At 47.4% G+C, this 21779-nt stretch overlaps 1 protein-coding gene across 3 annotated transcripts in view; it reads left to right on the top strand.

The window, feature by feature from the left end:
* SPA17 (sperm autoantigenic protein 17) overlaps positions 1 to 21779 on the top strand; it is a 138282-nt gene that overhangs the window by 65138 nt on the left and 51365 nt on the right. For all 3 annotated transcript variants that reach the window (XM_056542047.1, XM_056542049.1, XM_056542048.1), the window contains exons 2-4: positions 12360 to 12536; positions 15699 to 15769; positions 20952 to 21071. In XM_056542047.1, coding sequence (XP_056398022.1) covers positions 12383 to 12536; positions 15699 to 15769; positions 20952 to 21071 — 345 coding nt within the window. In that variant the 5' untranslated portion in view covers positions 12360 to 12382. The remainder of the gene's footprint in view (positions 1 to 12359; positions 12537 to 15698; positions 15770 to 20951; positions 21072 to 21779) is intronic.

Below are 21779 nucleotides of genomic sequence, written 5' to 3'. Positions count from 1 at the left end.
TGCCCTCAGCCCCCCTAGAATTAGAGCTGCCCTCAGCCCCCCATACAACTAGAGCTGCCCTCAGCCCCCCATACAACTAGAGCTGCCCTCAGCCCCCCATACAACTAGAGCTGCCCTCAGCCCCCCATACAACTAGAGCTGCCCTCACCCCCCATACAACTAGAGCTGCCCTCAGCCCCCCATACAACTAGAGCTGCCCTCAGCCCCCCATAACTAGAGCTGCCCTCAGCCCCCAGACAACTAGAGCTGCCCTCAGCCCCCCTACAACTAGAGCTGCCCTCAGCCCCCCCATACAACTAGAGCTGCCCTCAGCCCCCCTACAACTAGAGCTGCCCTCAGCCCCCCTACAACTAGAGCTGCCCTCAGCCCCCCTACAACTAGAGCTGCCCTCAGCCCCCCTACAACTAGAGCTTCCCTCAGCCCCCCTACAACTAGAGCTGCCCTCAGCCCCCAGACAACTAGAGCTGCCCTCAGCCCCCCTACAACTAGAGCTGCCCTCAGCCCCCCTACAACTAGAGCTGCCCTCAGCCCTCTACAACTAGAGCTGCCTTCAGCCCCCAGACAACTAGAGCTGCCCTCAGCCCCCAGACAACTAGAGCTGCCCTCAGCCCCCAGACAACTAGAGCTGCCCTCAGCCCCCAGACAACTAGAGCTGCCCTCAGCCCCCAGACAACTAGAGCTGCCCTCAGCCCCCAGACAACTAGAGCTGCCCTCAGCCCCCTACAACTAGAGCTGCCCTCAGCCCCCTACAACTAGAGCTGCCCTCAGCCCCCCTACAACTAGAGCTTCCCTCAGCCCCCCTACAACTAGAGCTTCCCTCAGCCCCCCTACAACTAGAGCTGCCCTCAGCCCCCCTACAACAAGAGCTGCCCTCAGTCCCCCTACAACTAGAGCTGCCCTCAGCCCCCCTACAACTAGAGCTGCCCTCAGCCCCCCTACAACAAGAGCTGCCCTCAGCCCCCAGACAACTAGAGCTGCCCTCCGCCCCCATACAACTAGAGCTGCCCTCCGCCCCCCTACAACTAGAGCTGCCCTCAGCCCCCCTACAACTAGAGCTGCCCTCAGCCCCCCTACAACTAGAGCTGCCCTCAGCAGCTCTAGTTGTCTGGGGGCTGAGGGCAGCTCTTGTTGTAGGGGGGCTGAGGGCAGCTCTAGTTGTAGGGGGGCTGAGGGCAGCTCTAGTTGTAGGGGGGCTGAGTGCAGCTCTAGTTGTCTGGGGGCTGAGGTTAGCTCTAGTTGTAGGGGGGCTGAGGGAAGCTCTAGTTGTAGGGGGGCTGAGGGCAGCTCTAGTTGTAGGGGGCTGAGGGCAGCTCTAGTTGTAGGGGGGTGAGGGCAGCTCTAGTTGTAGGGGGCTGAGGGCAGCTGTAGTTGTCTGGGGGCTGAGGGCAGCTCTAGTTGTCTGGGGGCTGAGGGCAGCTCTAGTTGTCTGGGGGCTGAGGGCAGCTCTAGTTGTCTGGGGGCTGAGGGCAGCTCTAGTTGTCTGGGGGCTGAGGGCAGCTCTAGTTGTAGGGGGGCTGAGGGCAGCTCTAGTTGTAGGGGGGCTGAGGGCAGCTCTAGTTGTAGGGGGGCTGAGGGCAGCTCTAGTTGTCTGGGGGCTGAGGGCAGCTCTAGTTGTAGGGGGGCTGAGGGCAGCTCTAGTTGTAGGGGGCTGAGGGCAGCTCTAGTTGTATGGGGGGCTGAGGGCAGCTCTAGTTGTATGGGGGGCTGAGGGCAGCTCTAGTTGTATGGGGGGCTGAGGGCAGCTCTAGTTGTATGGGGGGCTGAGGGCAGCTTTAGTTGGATGGGGGGCTGAGGGCAGCTCTAGTTGTATGGGGGGCTGAGGGCAGCTCTAATTGTAGGGGGGCTGAGGGCAGCTCTTGTTGTAGGGGGGCTGAGGGCAGCTCTAGTTGTAGGGGGGCTGAGGGCAGCTCTAGTTGTAGGGGGGCTGAGTGCAGCTCTAGTTGTCTGGGGGCTGAGGTTAGCTCTAGTTGTAGGGGGGCTGAGGGAAGCTCTAGTTGTAGGGGGGCTGAGGGCAGCTCTAGTTGTAGGGGGCTGAGGGCAGCTCTAGTTGTAGGGGGGTGAGGGCAGCTCTAGTTGTAGGGGGCTGAGGGCAGCTGTAGTTGTCTGGGGGCTGAGGGCAGCTCTAGTTGTCTGGGGGCTGAGGGCAGCTCTAGTTGTCTGGGGGCTGAGGGCAGCTCTAGTTGTCTGGGGGCTGAGGGCAGCTCTAGTTGTAGGGGGGCTGAGGGCAGCTCTAGTTGTAGGGGGGCTGAGGGCAGCTCTAGTTGTAGGGGGGCTGAGGGCAGCTCTTGTTGTAGGGGGGCTGAGGGCAGCTCTAGTTGTAGGGGGGCTGAGGGCAGCTCTAGTTGTAGGGGGGCTGAGGGCAGCTCTAGTTGTATCGGGGGCTGAGGGCAGCTCTAGTTGTATGGGGGGCTGAGGGCAGCTCTAGTTGTATGGGGGGCTGAGGGCAGCTTTAGTTGGATGGGGGGCTGAGGGCAGCTCTAGTTGTATGGGAGGCTGAGGGCAGCTCTAATTGTAGGGGGGCTGAGGGCAGCTCTAGTTGTATGGGGGGCTGAGGGCAGCTCTAGTTGTATGGGGGGCTGAGGGCAGCTCTAGTTGTATGGGGGGCTGAGGGCAGCTCTAGTTGTATGGGGGGCTCAGGGCAGCTCTAGTTGTATGGGGGGCTGAGGGCAGCTCTAGTTGTAGGGGGGCTGAGGGCAGCTCTAGTTGTCTGGGGGCTGAGGGCAGCTCTAGTTGTAGGGGGGCTGAGGGCAGCTCTAGTTGTAGGGGGGCTGAGGGCAGCTCTAGTTGTAGGGGGGCTGAGGGCAGCTCTAGTTGTAGGGGGGCTGAGGGCAACTCTAGTTGTATGGGGGCTGAGGGCAGCTCTAGTTGTATGGGGGCTTAGGGCAGCTCTAGTTGTATGGGGGGCTGAGGGCAGCTCTAGTTGTATGGGGGGCTGAGGGCAGCTCTAGTTGTAGGGGGGCTGAGGGCAGCTCTAGTTGTAGGGGGGCTGAGGGCAGCTCTAGTTGTAGGGGGGCTGAGGGCAGCTCTAGTTGTAGAGGGGCTGAGGGCAGCTCTAGTTGTAGAGGGGCTGAGGGCAGCTCTAGTTGTAGGGGGGGTGAGGGCAGCCCCCCTACAACTAGAGCTGCCCTCAGCCCCCAGACAACTAGAGCTGCCCTCAGCCCCCCTACAACTAGAGCTGCCCTCAGCCCCCCTACAACTAGAGCTGCCCTCAGCCCCCCTACAACAAGAGCTGCCCTCAGCCCCCAGACAACTAGAGCTGCCCTCCGCCCCCATACAACTAGAGCTGCCCTCCGCCCCCATACAACTAGAGCTGCCCTCCGCCCCCCTACAACTAGAGCTGCCCTCAGCCCCCCTACAACTAGAGCTGCCCTCAGCCCCCCTACAACTAGAGCTGCCCTCAGCCCCCCTACAACAAGAGCTGCCCTCAGCCCCCAGACAACTAGAGCTGCCCTCAGCCCCCAGACAACTAGAGCTGCCCTCAGCCCCCAGACAACTAGAGCTGCCCTCAGCCCCCAGACAACTACAGCTGCCCTCAGCCCCCTACAACTAGAGCTGCCCTCAGCCCCCCTATAACTAGAGCTGCCCTCAGCCCCCTACAACTAGAGCTGCCCTCATCCCCCCTTCAACTAGAGCTGCCCTCAGCCCCCCTACAACTAGAGCTGCCCTCAGCCCCACCTATAAATAGAACTTTTAGTCCAGCAGGGTGCCTAAAGGGGTACTCCGGTGAAAAATATTATTTTTTAATCATCTGGTATCAGAAAGTTAAACAGATTTGTAAATGACTTCTATTTAAAAATCGTAATCCTTCCAGTACTTAGCTGCTGTTTAGTACAGAGAAAGTTCTTTTCTTTTAGATTAATTTTCTGTCTGTCCACAGTGCTCTCTGCTGACACCTCTGTCCATGTCAGGAACTGTCAAGAGCAGGAACAATTCCCCATAGCAAACCTCTCCGGCTCTGCACAGTTCCTGACATGAACAGAGGTGTCAGCAGAGAGCACTGTGGACAGCCAAAAAAGAAATTCAAAAAGAAAAGAACTTCCTCTGTATTATACAGCAGCTGATAAGTACTGGTAGTATTAAGATTTTTAAATAGAAGTAATTTACCACCTCCAGTCTGAGAGGGGTGGGGTGCACGGCTAAAGAGGGTGCCACACACCCCAACTTACAAAGTAAAAACAAAAGGAAAAATAGCCAGCACAACAACCTAGTACACAGGTGCCCGCTGCTGTGGCAAATACACAATGTACAAAAAATAAAGTTGCAACAGCACTCTAGGTCAAAAAATGGAGGCTCTTAGCGCACTTTTTGATCAAAATGTGTCCCCCCATCCACCACGCGGAGGTGGCCTCATATCGGATGGGACCCTAACATGATAACTCCCATCCGATATGAGGCCACCTTCGCGTGGTGGATGGGGGGGACACATTGTGATCAAAAAGTGTGCTAAGAGCCTCCAGCGGGCACCTGTGTACTAGGTTGTTGTGCTGGCTATTTTTCCTTTTGTTTTTACTTTGTAAGTTGGGGGGTGGGGCACCCTCGTTAGCCGTGCACCCCACCCCTCTCAGACTGGAGGTGGTTTAGTCAATGGCTGATCCAACATGTCACACAGTCAGAGGCTATATGCACAGCAGAGGTAAGTTATCATGTTAGGGTCCCATCCGATATGGGGCCACCTCCGCGTGGTGGATGGGGGGACACATTTTGATCAAAAAGTGCGCTAAGAGCCTCCATTTTTTTGACCTAGAGTGCTGTCGCAACTTTCTTTTTTGTACATTGTGTATTTGCCACAGCAGCGGGCACCTGTGTACTAGGTTGTTGTGCTGGCTAATTTTCCTTTTAATTTACAAATCTGTTTAACTTACTGGCACCAGTTAAAATCCTACAATTTTGATCTTTTTCAAACACTTGATATAGATCCAAATTGTAGGATCGAAACATTGCAATGTTCCAGTTGGGTTTTGATTCATCTTTATTGTATTGAATTGGACATCTCCGGACAGAGATTCCTGTATTTCATAATGGTTACAATGGGGGAGATTTATCAAAACATGTCTAGAGGAAAAGTGGTGCAGTTGCCCATAGCAACCAATCAGATTGCGCCTTTCATTTTTCGAAGGCCTCTCTAAAAATGAAAGAAGCGATCTGATTGGTTGCTATGGGAAACTGCACCGCTCTTCCTCTGCACAGGTTTTGAAAAATCTCTAACACAAAGAGAAACACAGCCGCACATCCACCTTAAGTATTTTTATCTATTTGCTTCTCTAACAGGTTGTTATTATCCATTTTGATCAAAAAGTACAAGCCCGCTCACCACGTCAAGGCCACCTAGTCAGAGTGGGTCCCTAACCTAACACTTGCGTAGCGCTGGGCGGCGACCACTGCCTCCGAGACACCATGCCCACAGAGGGAAACGACCCAGTGGCCAGGCAGCCCCGCTGCCCGACCAAGCCCCTTGCTCTGTGCCGCACCACCCCACAGACAAAGCATCACAGAAACAATGGTCGCCACAGAGAACCACACCAGTGTGAACACCTACCAGAGGGCTGGGAGAATGTCAGGAGGAAACCCTTATGCAGTCTTCTGCTAATTAACCCCTTAAGGACCAGGCCATTTTATACCTTAAGGACCGGAGCGTTTTTTGCAATTCTGACCACTGTCACTTTAAACATTAATAACTCTGGAATGCTTTTAGTTATCATTCTGATTCCGAGATTGTTTTTTCGTGACATATTCTACTTTAACTTAGTGGTAAAATTTTATGGTAACTTGCATCCTTTCTTGGTGAAAAATCACCAAATTTGATGAAAAAAAAGAAAATTTTGCATTTTTCTAACTTTGAAGCTCTCTGCTTGTAAGGAAAATGGATATTCAAAATATATATTTTTTGGGTTCACATATACAATATGTCTACTTTATGTTTGCGTCATAAAATTTATGAGTTTTTACTTTTGGAAGACACCAGAGGGCTTCAAAGTTCAGCAGCAATTTTGAAATTTTTCACAAAATTTTCAAACTCACTATTTTTCAGGGACCAGTTCAGTTTTGAAGTGGATTTGAAGGGTCTTCATATTAGAAATACCCCATAAAAGACCCCATTATAAAAACTACACCCCCCAAAGTATTCAAAATGACATTCAGTAAGTGTATTAACCCTTTAGGTGTTTCACAGGAATAGCAGCAAAGTGAAGGAGAAAATTCAAAATCTTCATTTTTACACTCGCATGTTCTTGTAGACCCAATTTTTGAATTTTTGCAAGGGGTGAAAAGGAGAACATTTTTACTTGTATTTGAAACCTAATTTCTCTCGAGTAAGCACATACCTCATATGTCTATGTTAATTGTTCGGCGGGCGCAGTAGAGGGCTCAGAAGGGAAGGAGCGACAAATGGTTTTTGGGGGGCATGCCGCATTTAGGAAGCCCCTATGGTGCCAGAACAGCAAAAAAAAATAAAACACATGGCATACCATTTTGGAAACTAGACCCCTCAGGGAACATAACAAGGGGTAATGTGAACCTTAATACCCTACAGGTGATTCACGACTTTTGCATATGTAAAAAAAATATATATATTTTTTACCTAAAATGCTTGGTTTCCCAAAAATTTTACATTTTTAAAAGGGTAATAGCAGAAAATACCCCCCAAAATTTGAAGCCCAATTTCTCCCTATACAGAAAACACCTCGCATGGGGGTGAAAAGTGCTCTGCTGGCGCACTACAGGTCTCAGAAGAGGAGTCACATTTGGCTTTTTGAAAGCAAATTTTGCTCTGGGGGCATGCCGCATTTAGGAAGCCCCTATGGTGCCAGAACAGCAAAAAAAAAACACATGGCATACCATTTTGGAAACTAGACCCCTCGGGGAACGTAACAAGGGGTAACTTGAACCTTAATGCCCTACAGGTGTTTCACGACTTTTGCATATGTAAAAAAAAATTTTTTTTTTTACCTAAAATGCTTGTTTTCCCAAAATGTTTACATTTTTAAAAAGGGTAATAGCGGAAAATACCCCCCAAAATTTGAAGCCCAATTTCTCCCGATTCAGAAAACACCCCATATGGGGGTGAAATGTGCTCTGCTGGCGCACTACAGGTCTCAGAAGAGAAGGAGTAACATTTGGCTTTTTGAAAGCAAATTTTGCTCTGGGGGCATGCCGCATTTAGGAAGCCCCTATGGTGCCAGAACAGCAAAAAAAAAAACACATGGCATACCATTTTGGAAACTAGACCCCTCGGGGAACATAACAAGGGGTAATTTGAACCTTAATACCCTACAGGTGTTTAACGACTTTTGCATATGTAAAAAAATATATATATTTTTTACCTAAAATGCTTGTTTTCCCAAAATTTTTACATTTTTTAAAAGGGTAATAGCAGAAAATACCCCCCAAAATTTGTTAGGCAATTTCTCCCGAGTACGGCGATACCCCATATGTGGCCCTAAACTGTTGCCTTGAAATACGACAGGGCTCCAAAGTGAGAGCGCCATGCGCATTTGAGGCCTAAATTAGGGACTTGCATAGGGGTGGACATAGGGGTATTCTACGCCAGTGATTCCCAAACAGGGTGCCTCCAGCTGTTGTAAAACTCCCAGCATGCCTAGACAGTCAACGGCTATCTGGCAATACTGGGAGTAGTTGTTTTGCAACAGCTGGAGGCTCCGTTTTGGAAACAGTGGCGTACCAGACGTTTTTCATTTTTATTGGGGAGGGGGGCTGTGTAGGGGTATGTGTATACGTAGTGTTTTTTACTTTTTATTTTATTGTGTGTTAGTGTAGTTTAGTGTTTTTAGGGTACAGTCGCACGGGCGGGGGTTCACAGTAGTTTCTCGCTGGCAGTTTGAGCTGCGGCAGAAATTTTGCCGCACCTCAAACTTGCAGCCGGATACTTACTGTAATCCTCCGCCCATGTGAGTGTACCCTGTACATTCACATTGGGGGGGGGAACATCCAACTGTTGCAAAACTACAACTCCCAGCATGTACGGTCTATCAGTGCATGCTGGGAGTTGTAGTTTTGCAACAGCTGGAGGCACACTGGTTGTGAAACACCGAGTTTGGTAACAAACTCAGTGTTTTGCAACCAGTGTGCCTTCAGCTGTTGCAAAAGCTACAACCCCCAGCATGTACGGACAGCGGAAGGGCATGCTGGGTGTTGTAGTTATGCAACAGCTGGAGGCATACTACTTTGGCTGGGGATGCTGGGGATTGTAGTTATGCAACAGCTGGAGACACACTGGTTTGCTACTTAACTCAGTGTGCCTTCAGCTGTTGCAAAACTACAACTCTCAGCAGTCACCGACAGCCAACGGGCATGCTGGGAGTTGTAGTTATGCAACCTCCAGATGCACCACTACAACTCCCAGCATGCACTTTAGCTGATTGTGCAAGCTGGGAGTTGTAGTTATACAACAGCTGAAGGTACACTTTTCCATAGAAAGAATGTGCCTCCAGCTGTTGCAAAACTACAAGTCCCAGCATGCCCATAAGGGAATGCTGGGAGTTGTGGTGGTCTGCCTCCTGCTGTTGCATAACTACAGCTCCCAGCATGCCCTTTTTGCATGCTGGGAGCTGTTGCTAAGCAACAGCAGGAGGCTGTCACTCACCTCCAACGATCCTCGCCGCACAGGTCAGTCCCTCGTCGTCGCCGCCGCCACCGCTGCTCCTGGGGCCCCGATCCCAACATTGACGCCGGGGATCGCACCCGCTCACGTCCTCCGGAAGAGGGGCGGAGCGGGTTGCGGGAGTGACACCCGCAGCAGGCGCCCTGATTGGTCGGCCGGTAATCCGGCCAACGAATCAGGGCGATCGTGAGGTGGCACCAGTGCCACCTCACCCCTGCTGGGTCTGGCTGTTCGGGGCCGTCTCTGACGGCCCCGATCAGCCAATAATTCCGGGTCACCGGGTCACTGGAGACCCGATTGACCCGGAATCCGCCGCAGATCGCTGGACTGAATTGTCCAGCGATCTGCGGCCATCGCCGACATGGGGGGTTCATAATGACCCCCCTGGGCGATATGCCCCGATGCCTGCTGAACTATTTCAGCAGGCATCGGGCACCGGCTCCGCTCCAGATGGTTGCGGGGGGCCGGTAAAACACATGACGTTCTCATACGTCATGTGTCCTTAAGGACTCGGAAATGGAGACGTATGAGAACGTCATGTGTCCTTAAGGGGTTAAAAACGCCTGGGCCGAATGGGTGGAGCAGAGAGCTGGCTATGAAAGAGGACACAGACTACAATTGTACAATACAAATAGAGAAACATAGCTGCACATCCACCAATTTGGTAGGGAGCACATGGTAGGTGTTCACACTGGTGTGGTGCTCTGTGGTGGCCATTGTTTCTGTGATGCTTTGTCTGTGGTGCGGCCCAGAGCCAGGGGCTTGGTCGGGCAGCAGTGGGGCTGCCTGGCCACTGGGTCGTTCCCTCTGTGGGCATGGTGTCTCAGAGGCAGTGGTTGCCGCCCAGCGCTACGCAAGTGTTAGGTTAGGGACCCGCTCTGACTAGGTGGCCTTGACGTGGCGAGTGGGCTTGTACTTTTTGATCAATATGGATAATAACAACCTGTTAGTTTATTAAATTATGCTGAGAAGCAAGTAGATCAAAATACAAACTGTGGATGTGCGGCTGTGTTTCTCTATTTGTGATGTACATTTAATAAATCTCTCCCAATGTCCTTGATGCTCTAAATCAGTGGTCTCCAACTATGGCCCTCCAGATGTTGGAAAACTTCAACTCTCCGCATGCCCGGACAGCCAACAGCGCACCGGGCATGCTGTGAGTTGAAGTTTAGCAAAATCAGGAGGTCCACAGTTTGAGACCACTGCTCTAAATCTTCACCGTAAAATCACAGCAGATCTCTATTTACACGTTTCTTTCTGACTGTGTACTGTCTGGTGCGTTGAGCAGCGTCTTCCATGATATTCCTGATTGTGTACTGTCTGGTGCGTTAAGCAGCGTCTTCCATGATGTTCCTGACTGTGTACTGTCTGGTGCGTTGAGCAGCTTCTTCCATGATATTCCTGACTGTGTACTGTCTGGTGTGTTGAGCAGTGTCTTCCATGATGTTCCTGACTGTGTACTGTCTGGTGCGTTGAGCAGCTTCTTCCATGATATTCCTGACTGTGTACTGTCTGGTGCATTGAGCAGTGTCTTCCATGATATTCCTGATTGTGTACTGTCTGGTGCGTTGAGCAGCTTCTTCCATGATATTCCTGATTGTGTACTGTCTGGTGCGTTGAGCAGCTTCTTCCATGATATTCCTGATTGTGTACTGTCTGGTGCGTTGAGCAGCGTCTTCCATGATGTTCCTGACTGTGTACTGTCTGGTGCGTTGAGCAGCGTCTTCCATGATATTCCTGACTGTGTACTGTCTGGTGCATTGAGCAGTGTCTTCCATGATATTCCTGATTGTGTACTGTCTGGTGTGTTGAGCAGCGTCTTCCATGATATTCCTGACTGTGTACTGTCTGGTGCGTTGAGCAACGTCTTCCATGATGTTCCTGACTGTGTACTGTCTGGTGCGTTCAGCAGCGTCTTCCATGATGTTCCTGACTGTGTACTGTCTGGTGCGTTCAGCAGCGTCTTCCATGATGTTCCTGACTGTGTACTGTCTGGTGCGTTGAGCAACGTCTTCCATGATGTTCCTGACTGTGTACTGTCTGGTGCGTTGAGCAACGTCTTCCATGATGTTCCTGACTGTGTACTGTCTGGTGTGTTGAGCAGCGTCTTCCATGATGTTCCTGACTGTGTACTGTCTGGTGTGTTGAGCAGCGTCTTCCATGATGTTCCTGACTATGTACTGTCTGATGCTTTGAGCAGTGTCTTCTATGATGTTCCTGACTGTGTACTGTCTGGTGTGTTGAGCAGCGTCTTCCATGATATTCCTGACTGTGTACTGTCTGGTGCGTTGAGCAACGTCTTCCATGATGTTCCTGACTATGTACTGTCTCTAGCGTTGAGCAGTGTCTTCTATGATGTTCCTGACTGTGTACTGTCTGGTGTGTTGAGCAGCGTCTTCCATGATATTCCTGACTGTGTACTGTCTGGTGTGTTGAGCAGCGTCTTCCATGATATTCCTGACTGTGTACTGTCTGGTGTGTTGAGCAGCGTCTTCCATGATGTTCCTGACTGTGTACTGTCTGGTGTGTTGAGCAGCGTCTTCCATGATGTTCCTGACTATGTACTGTCTGATGCTTTGAGCAGTGTCTTCTATGATGTTCCTGACTGTGTACTGTCTGGTGTGTTGAGCAGCGTCTTCCATGATATTCCTGACTGTGTACTGTCTGGTGTGTTGAGCAGCGTCTTCCATGATATTCCTGACTGTGTACTGTCTGGTGTGTTGAGCAGCGTCTTCCATGATATTCCTGACTGTGTACTGTCTGGTGTGTTGAGCAGCGTCTTCCATGATGTTCCTGACTATGTACTGTCTCTAGCGTTGAGCAGTGTCTTCTATGATGTTCCTGACTGTGTACTGTCTGGTGTGTTGAGCAGCGTCTTCCATGATATTCCTGACTGTGTACTGTCTGGTGTGTTGAGCAACGTCTTCCATGATGTTCCTGACTGTGTACTGTCTGGTGTGTTGAGCAGCGTCTTCCATGATGTTCCTGACTGTGTACTGTCTGGTGTGTTGAGCAGCGTCTTCCATGATGTTCCTGACTATGTACTGTCTGATGCTTTGAGCAGTGTCTTCTATGATGTTCCTGACTGTGTACTGTCTGGTGTGTTGAGCAGCGTCTTCCATGATATTCCTGACTGTGTACTGTCTGGTGCATTGAGCAGTGTCTTCCATGATATTCCTGATTGTGTACTGTCTGGTGCATTGAGCAGCGTCTTCCATGATATTCCTGATTGTGTACTGTCTGGTGCATTGAGCAGTGTCTTCCATGATGTTCCTGACTGTGTACTGTCTGGTGTGTTGAGCAGCGTCTTCCATGATATTCCTGACTGTGTACTGTCTGGTGTGTTGAGCAGCGTCTTCCATGATATTCCTGATTGTGTACTGTCTGGTGTGTTGAGCAGCGTCTTCCATGATGTTCCTGACTATGTACTGTCTGATGCGTTGAGCAGTGTCTTCCATGATATTCCTGACTGTGTACTGTCTGGTGCATTGAGCAGTGTCTTCCATGATGTTCCTGACTGTGTACTGTCTGGTGTGTTGAGCAGCGTCTTCCATGATATTCCTGACTGTGTACTGTCTGGTGTGTTGAGCAGCGTCTTCCATGATATTCCTGACTGTGTACTGTCTGGTGTGTTGAGCAGCGTCTTTCATGATATTCCTGACTGTGTATTGTCTGGTGTGTTGAGCAGCGTCTTCTATGATATTTCAGAGATTTTATATTTTGCTCATTTTGTATTATTTAGGACCATACCAAAACACTAGAAGGATGTCTATCCCTTTCTCCAACACACATTATCGTATCCCAAGAGGCTTTGCCAATCTCCTGGAAGGCCTCACCATGGAGGTGCTGAAGGAGCAGCCACAGGATATTCCTCACTTTGCTGCCAAATACTTTGCTGAACTTCTTAAAAAGAGGGAAGGTGAGTTCTGCTGATCAGTGTACTGCGAATCTGTGGTGTCGGGTGAGGGTAATGTGCAATAAACCTTTTTGTCGCACCCGAGGTTGAGCCAGCTTCTCCTGGGCCAGGCACGGGGCAATAAGTACTCCGACGCAAGATTATGGGAATACTAACTTTACTGAGGCAGGGTAGATGGTAAAATCCGATACAGCTCAGATTGGTATAAAGGGAGGTGAAGGATGAACCTTGGAAGCTTATCGACATGCTGGGACTTATAGTTGAGTGTGCTGTATATGACTGACTTGCTGAATGGCAACCCATGCTTGACTTTAGTGACTTGTATGACTGACTTGACTGACTTTAATTGAATCCCCGGGATTGTAGTGCTGACCGCTAGGCTTGACATTCACCTGAGTACTGGGGTTATTCTTTAGAACAGTGGTCTTCAACCTGCGGACCTCCAGATGTTTCAAAACTACAACTCCCAGCATGCACGGACAGCCGTTGACTGTCCGTGCATGCTGGGAGTTGTAGTTTTGCAACATCTGGAGGTCCGCAGGTTGAAGACCACTGCTTTAAAAGATGCGTGGTTGCAGGATTAGACTTGAGGCCTCCTCAGCATCAACTGAACTCTGAACTCCTACCACATTAGATAAGGAGCGGATTTAGAGCATTCCCATTGGGCAGATAAGTCACATGGTTCACCTCATACACACTCCCCTAACAACAGGGTTTCTAAGGCTTAACAGGCTTAAAGCAACAGGTACACAGAAAATAACAATAAATTAATCATAGCATAACATTAGTACATATGGAGTCCTGAGTAGTGTGGGCCAAAGACAGACCCACAGGATGGGCAGGATACTATATTCTCTACTGGGTCACCTCAAATCCTCCACCGCACCCTGAGATCCATCCATAGGGAGCAGTATTATGGTAGTTATATTCTCATACTGTTACGCCGAGCGCTCCGGGTCCCTGCTCCTCCCCGAAGCGCTCGCGGCGTTTCTCTCCCTGCAGCGCCCCGGTCAGACCCGCTGACCGGGAGCGCTGCACTGACATGGCCGGCGGGGATGCGATTCGCATAGCGGGACGCGCCCGCCCGCGAAACGCATCCCAGGTCACTTACCTGTCCCGGTCCCCGGCTGTCATGCTCTGGCGCGCGCGGCTCCGCTCTCTAGGGCGCGCGCGCGCCAGCGCTCTGAGATTTAAAGGGCCAGTGCACCAATGATGGTGCCTGGCCCAATCACCTTGATTAGCTGCACCTGTTCCTTGCCCTACTTATGCTCACTTCCCCTGCACTCCCTTGCCGGATCTTGTTGCCTTAGTGCCTTGAGAAAGCTATTACTGTGTTTGTCCATACTGTGTTCCTGACCTCCTGCTATTGCCATATTGACTACGAACCTTGCCGCCTGCCCCGACCTTCTGCTACGTCTGACCTTGTCTCTGCCTAGTCCTTCTGTCCCACGCCTTCTCAGCAGTCAGCGAGGTTGAGCCGTTGCTAGTGGATACGACCTGGTTGCTACCGCCGCAGCAAGACCATCCCGCTTTGCGGCGGGCTCTGGTGAATACCAGTAGCATCTTAGAACCGGTCCACCGGCACGGTCCACGCCAATCCCTCGCTGACACAGAGGATCCACAACCAGCTAGCCGAATCGTGACACATACAGAGCAGTATTATAGTAGTTATATTCTCATACAGAGGAGCAGTATTATAGTAGTTATATTCTCATACAGAGGAGCAGTATTATAGTAGTTTTATTCTCATACAGAGGAGCAGTATTATAGTAGTTATATTCTCATACAGAGGAGCAGTTTTATAGTAGTTATATTCTTGTACATGGGAGCAGTATTATAGTAGTTATATTCTTGAATATAGGAACAGTATTATAGTAGTTATATTCTTGTATATAGGAACAGTATTATAGTAGTTATATTCTTGTATATTGGAGCAGTATTATAGTAGTTATATTCTTGTTTATATGAGCAGTATTATAGTAGATATATTCTTGTATATATGAGCAGTATTATAGTAGATATATTCTTGTATATAGGAGCAGTATTATAGTAGTTATATTCTTGTATATAGAAGCAGTATTATAGTAGTTATATTCTTGTATATAGGATCAGTATTATAGTAGTTATATTCTTGTATATAGGAGGCAGTATTATAGTAGTTATATTCTTGTATATAGGAGGCAGTATTATAGTAGTTATATTCTTGTATATAGGGGCAGTATTATAGCAGTTATATTCTTGTATATAGGAGGCAGTATTATAGCAGTTATATTCTTGTATATAGGAGCAGTATTATAGTAGTTATATTCTTGTATATAGGAGCAGTATTATAGTAGTTATATTCTTGTATATAGGAGCAGTATTATAGTAGTAATATTCTTGTATATAGGAGGCAGTATTATAGTAGTTATATTCTTGTATATAGGAGCAGTATTATAGTAGTTATATTCTTGTAAATAGGAGGCAGTATTATAGTAGTTATATTCTTGTATATAGGAGCAGTATTATAGCAGTTATATTCTTGTATATAGGAGCAGTATTATAGTAGTTATATTCTTGTATATAGGAGCAGTATTATAGTAGTTATATTCTTGTATATAGGAGCAGTATTATAGTAGTTATATTCTAATTATATCCTACGGTATAGTCATGTAGAAAGGACTATACCTGATCCTTCTCTCTGGTTTACAGCTGGTAGTGCCGTTGTGTGGCGCCCCTGTTATATCACTCACGATTGTAATAGCTGTTTTGTCAGGCCCATGTGAAGCAGGAAGCATCTTATCCTTGAACTGTCACTGAATTCCAGTGAAGTGACTGCCTGCATTTTTATGATTTATGGGTTGGCAAACAAGATGGCCGCCTACACTCGGCGTAGGTGACAGACTCATTTTAATGCAGTTTTCATGACTTTCATTAATGATAAAAAAAAAAAAAAAAAGCTTTATCGCATAACCTGATTTCCATCCATGTCTACGATTCTGAATTATTTCTCAGAAATGGGAAATTAGTCATTACAGCTCACTTTAGGTAATTAGGGCTAAGAGGGTTGTATAGGATTCTTTTAGTATTCCAGTGTGGAGTTTGCGGTCGATCTGTATCAGAACTTAGACTGACAACCCATTATCCACTGGTTACTTTTAGTCAGAATTTATTTTTTCTCTCCAGATTCAGGATTTGATCCAGCAGAATGGGGCGCCGCCCTAGAGGACAGATACTACAACAACCACTCTTTTCAGGTAAGTTATCCTCACACTGTTACAGGACAGGCACATACTGGGTGCTCAACTCTAGCTATTGGTCGGGCATCGTACAGCGACTAGTTGGCTATTGAGCTGTAGATGTCCCACAATATAACTAGTAGTTCAGTGAACGATAGACCTCACTCCCCTCAGATATGTTATGTATGATGCAAGGAGCTCAGTTATGCTCGTCAATCGGCCATTCCTTGTTCCATTCAGCTTTTCCTTTCTGTCAGTGTAGGAGTTATGTCGGCACTTACGGGGAGTCCGCAGTGGTGCACGAGTCAGGTAAACAGTAATAAAGAATGTACCCAGCACTTACCAATCTGGCAAAAGTAGAGATTTATTAAGCCATAACAAAGTACAAGAGGGACGCGTTTCGGCGTAGGAGCCTTCCTCAGCTGTCTGCCTTGGCAGACAGCTGAGGAAGGCTCCTATGCTGAAACGCGTCCCTCTTGTACCGTGTTATGGCTTAATAAATCTCTACTTTTGCTAGATTGGTGAATGCTGGGTACATTCTTTATTATTGTCTCTTTCTTTCAGGGCAGTTCTCACAAGCTGTTTTCAAGGCTTTTCATTTTCTCATTTGTCATATCTCCTTTCTTCTTCAGCTCATCTTGCCGCATGTTTCTTTTTAACTATTTGTTCATAGAATTGCTTTTTTGTTTGAGGCATTGTTCCCTTACTCCCATCTATCTCTTAGTCAGGGCTCGACAAATCCCAGGCGCCAGGTCACCTTGGCAACTGGGAATTTAATCCTGGTGCCTAGATGTTTGTCAGCCTGAACATCAGCAGCGTATAGCAGTGAGATACCTATTTAATCTAGCACTGAGCCATCTAAGCTGCACTTTGCTGTGACCAGTGGAAGCTCCTCCCACACTTCCTCTCATTTAAAGGCTCCTGTGCCACCTCCTGAATGCACGAGGTTGCACTGTGGCCAGAGAGAAGTGGTAGTCGAAGGTGTGTCCTGGCCTCAGTCACTGTGCTCCCTCCAAACCTAGCGGAGAAGGTCATCAGGAGTGAGAGAGTCATTCAGGAGGCTGGAGGAGAGCACCCTGCACTGCCACCGCCAATTAGGTTATTAGGTTGGTGCTGCCATATGTGGAAGTGGGGGAGACTGTACCCTCCCACCTGCTGCACCTCCTGTCACTTTCCTTCCTGCTGCACCATCTGTCATTGCTGTCACCCTCTTTCCAAAAGTGTGGGGGGAAAAAAAATAAAGTTTTTAAAAATATAAACACCCTACTTAAAAATTCAAATCACCCCCCCTCAAAAAAAAAAAAAGATAAATAAATAAATAAAGATATTTGTCCAAACTAGTAGATTATCACATTCCTGATTCTGATGTGTGCAAAATTGCACATCTCAGAAAAACCACACATCCCACTTAGGCTGCGTTCACACGGGACGTTCTTCTCCCGTCAAAAATAAAAACGGACTTTAAAATTATTTTTAAAAAAAGGACAATAACGGATGCAAACGGGTGTTATCCATTTGGATCCGTTATTGTTCAGTTAATAAAAAAAAAAAAAAAAAATCTTTATTTTTGTTCTAAGCATGCTCAGAAGTGAAAAGGGATTGAAAAAAAGGATGCAAACAGGTGACATTAAAGGCTCATCCGTTTTCCTTAGATTTTAATGTTAAATTTACTGTATCTGTTTTTTCGACGGAAGAAAAAATACTGCATGTGCCGTTTTTTCTGCCGTCACAAAAAATGAAATGAGTGCAGATGGGTACAAACGGATGTAAACGGATTGTAAAAAAATCCCATTGACATGACTGGGATTTAAAAAAAAAAAAAAACATTAACATGACTGGGATTTTAAAAAAATCGTTTTTAATCTGTTTACAGCCGAAACGGGGATAAAAAAAAAAAACTGGGACAGACGGGCGTGTGAACGCACCCTTACCCATAGAATTAAGATAACGCCCCTCATTTACTATTGCAAACCCGACATGTTTTGTCGGGTTGTGCGCCAGATTCTGTCGCATTGCGCCAGAAATTCTGTCTGCGCCAGAATTTGCGCCAGAATTGAAAAAACCCGACTAACTCTACATTTTGCTAAGAAAACCATAAAAGGAGGCGTGGTCTCCGAAAATGGGCGTGTTCCTGACCTTTTCACAAAAAAAAAAACATATTTACTAAGGTTTCCATAAAAAATGTGGTGGATTTGAGCTGAGGAAAACCCGACAGATCAGAGCATGTGTAAAAAAAAAAAAAGCAAAGTGTAGGGAAAAGTGGAAAATGTAGGGAAACCTTAGTAAATACCGTGGAAAATAAATTGTAGGGAATTAAAACCCACAAAGAAACCCACACAACACTCTTAGTAGATCAGGGCCAACATGTCAGTTTTACTGTAAAGTGCACGGAGTGAACATTTTCAGTTTCATCTCACAGATAATTTGTATTCGGTTTTGCAGTACATTTTATGGTAAAATGCAAGTAAAATTGGTCCTTCCCCCCCCCCCCCCCCCAAAAAAAAAATAAACAAAAAAAGAAAAAAAAAAAGCTTTTGTATGGCTCTATGGATAGAAAAATAAGAGTGCAAAAATGAAAATTGTCCCTAACAGAGGAAACAGGCAACAAGCTGCTGTTGATGTATCTGTAAGCGGGGTCTGGGGGCGGCTCATCATGACATAAATCAGTACAAGGTATTGATTACTATTATTGATACTGAATAAATCAATGAGCCGATCTTTATATGTGTGACAAACCCACAGTAAGTTCCATCAGCAGTAGCAGTAACGCCTGCATTGTTGATGATTTCCATGTAGCCACATATGCTCTGTTAGGGCATCTGGAGATAAGGGGTCTCTGCTAGAGATGAACGAATTTACAGTAAATTCAATTCGTCACAAACTTATCGGCTCGGCAGTTGATGACTTTTCCTGCATAAATTAGTTCAGCTTTCAGGTGCTCCGGTGGGCTGGAAAAGGTGGATACAGTCCTAGGAGACTCTTTCCTAGGACTGTATCCACCTTTTCCAGCCCACCGGAGCACCTGAAGGCTGAACTAATTTACGCAGGATAAGTCATCAACTGCCGAGCCGAGAAGTTCGTGACGAATCGAATTTACTGCCATTCGCTCATCTCCAGTCTCTGCCTTCTGTTAGCTCAGTGTTTCCCAACCAGGGTGCCTCCAGCTGTTGCAAAACTACAACTCCCAGTATGCCTGTCCAGGCATTCTGGGAGTAGTAGTTTTGCAACAGCTGGAGGCACCCTGGTTGGAAAACACTGTTAGCTGCCTCAAAAAAGCAGGGGGGCAACCAGGTTGAGTTACATATTTGCGGCTTCCATGTTCTACAACAAGTGAAGCCGTTCCTATGATCAAACGTCTGTGAGATCTGCTGGAAGTTGGAGAATCCGCAGATTACTTGTTGTCTTCTCAGCACAAGCAGAACCTTGACATATGTCATCGAACGCGCTGCCCCCTCCCCGCTCCCGGCACAGCAGGAAGACAGCCAGCATCCGCTTCTCCTGCCGAAAAAAATGACATGAAAAGCAAAGAGAAAAATTTCACGAAAGAAATCAAAGTAAAATTAGAAATAATTGTGTTAACTCTTATGTGCCTGGCCGATAATGTAGTCACGAGCAGCAGTTCACAAGCTCTCTGGAGAACGGCTGTCAGCGGAGGGAGGTTCCGTATCCTGCAGAGGCGTGATGGACATGGTTGTTGCGCCATTGACAGATTTGGGGAATGTAGCATGTTGCTCATAAATTTTGCACAAATGGAAGCTTGTACAACAAATCCAGCCTGTCATAGGCATAAACCATCATGGTGTAAGTCAGAGTTCCCCAACCAGGGTGCCTCCAGGTGTTGCAAAACTACAACTCCCAGCATGCCCAGTAAATAGATACTGTCTGTCTTGTCTGTAGCCTGACTACTGTATGTCTGTTTTTCCCAACCTTTATCTCTCCAGCTGCTGCAAAACTACAACTCCCCTCATGCCTTGACATCCAATGCCCCAACCGGTGGCTCTCCAGCTGCAGAAAAACTACAACTCCTATCATTCCACAACAGCCATTGGTGCCTCCTATTCTCCAATTTGTATCTCTCCAGCAATAATATAAAAATAGTAGAAAGGGTCAGCTCACTACATATAGAGGAGTCAGTGGGACATTCAGTCACGGCAACGGTGCGGCAGACAGCTCAGCCGGGTCTCAGTGCAGATAATCCAAAGAAGAAAATGGTCTCCGGCTCCCAAAAAAAAGTTAGGTTAAAGGGGTATTCCTGGAAAAATATATAAATATATATATATAATATCAACTTGTTACGGAAAGTTAACCAGATTTGTAAATTACTTCTATTAAAAAAAATCTTAATCCTTCCAGTAGTTATCAGCTGCTGAAGTTGAGTTCTTTTCTGCTGACCACAGTGCCCTCTGCTGACACCTCTGCTTGTCTCAGGAACTGTCCAGAGTAGGAGCAAATCCCCATAGCATACCCCTAATGCTTCGGACAGTTCCTGAGACAAGCAGAGGTGTCAGCAGAGAGCACTATAGTCAGACAGAAAGGAACTCAACTTCAGCAGCTGATAACTACTGGAAGGATTAAGATTTTTTTTATAGAAGTAATTTACAAATATGGTTAACTTTCTGGAGCCAGTTGAGATATATATATTCCTGGAATACCCCTTTAATTAGAAAATTCTTAAAAACATGAAGCGTGAGTTATATCCAAAAATTGTAAAAACCAATACATCCTCGAAACGCCAGGCGTTTCGAGGATGTATAGGTTTTTAAAATTTTTGGACATTACTCACACTTCATGTTTTTAAAATTTTTCTAATAAACCTAACTTTTTATGGGAGCCGGAGACCATTTTCTTCTTTGGAGTATCTCTCCAGCTGTTGAAAACTAACACTTCCCATCATGCCATAACATCCTATGCCCAATCTGCGGCTCTCCAGCTGTTGCAACTCCCATCGAAGCTTGAGGAACGCTGCTGTATGTGTTGTATGACAGGACCTACACAAGGGCGGAGTGTTTGTAATGTCTGCACACATCTCCCGGGTCTCATCACCAGCCCAACCAGGTTAAATCACAACAAAAGGGAAATGTTCCATCACACTTAAAGCCCCTGAGAGTTCAGCATCCTGTTGTCTGTTACCTTGTGGTGGTATATTTTTCTTTGGAAAATATTGGATCATTGTGTTGATGATACTTTGTTGTAATTGTAGCATCCAGAGGATACGACGTTCACTGCACGCACAGAAGACATCTTCTCCAGCACAGTGGACGTACAGCTATCTCAAGATCTCACCTCATCTGTGCAAGAAAATAAGGAAGATGAACATAAGGTAGTGTAGCTAAAGGCCAATGCTTAGGAGGGCTATCCTCTAATACAGGTCAGTGATCCTGAGGGCCATCCTCTAATACTGGTCAGTGATCCTGAGGGCTATCCTCTAATACAGGTCAGTGATCCTGAGGGCCATCCTCTAATATAGGTCAGTGATCCTGAGGGCCATCCTCTAATACAGGTCAGTGATCCTGAGGGCCATCCTCTAATACAGGTCAGTGATCCTGAGGGCCATCCTCTAATATAGGTCAGTGATCCTGAGGGCCATCCTCTAATACAGGTCAGTGATCCTGAGGGCCATCCTCTAGTACAGGTCAGTGATCCTGAGGGCAATCTTCTAGTACAGGTCAGTGATCCTGAGGGCCATCCTCTCATACAGGTCAATATTCTGGATTGTCACCCTCTAGTACAGGTGAGTGATCCTGAGTGTTATCCTCTAGTACAGGTCAGTGATCCTGAGTTTTATCTTCTAGTAAAGGTAAGTGATCCTGAGTTTTAGCCTTTAGTACAGGTGAGTGATCCTGAGTGTCATCCTTTAGTACAAGTCAGTGATCCTGAGTGTCATCCTTTAGTACAGGTCAGTGATCCTGAGTGTCATCCTTTAGTACAGGTCAGTGATCCTGAGTGTCATCCTCTAGTACAGGTCAGTGATCCTGAGTGTCATCCTCTAGTACAGGTCAGTGATCCTGAGTGTCATCCTCTAGTACAG

The sequence above is a fragment of the Hyla sarda genome, chromosome 10 (genome assembly GCF_029499605.1).
Source record: "Hyla sarda isolate aHylSar1 chromosome 10, aHylSar1.hap1, whole genome shotgun sequence".
Classification (NCBI taxonomy): domain Eukaryota; kingdom Metazoa; phylum Chordata; class Amphibia; order Anura; family Hylidae; genus Hyla; species Hyla sarda.
This window is presented reverse-complemented; position numbering and strand designations above follow the sequence as displayed.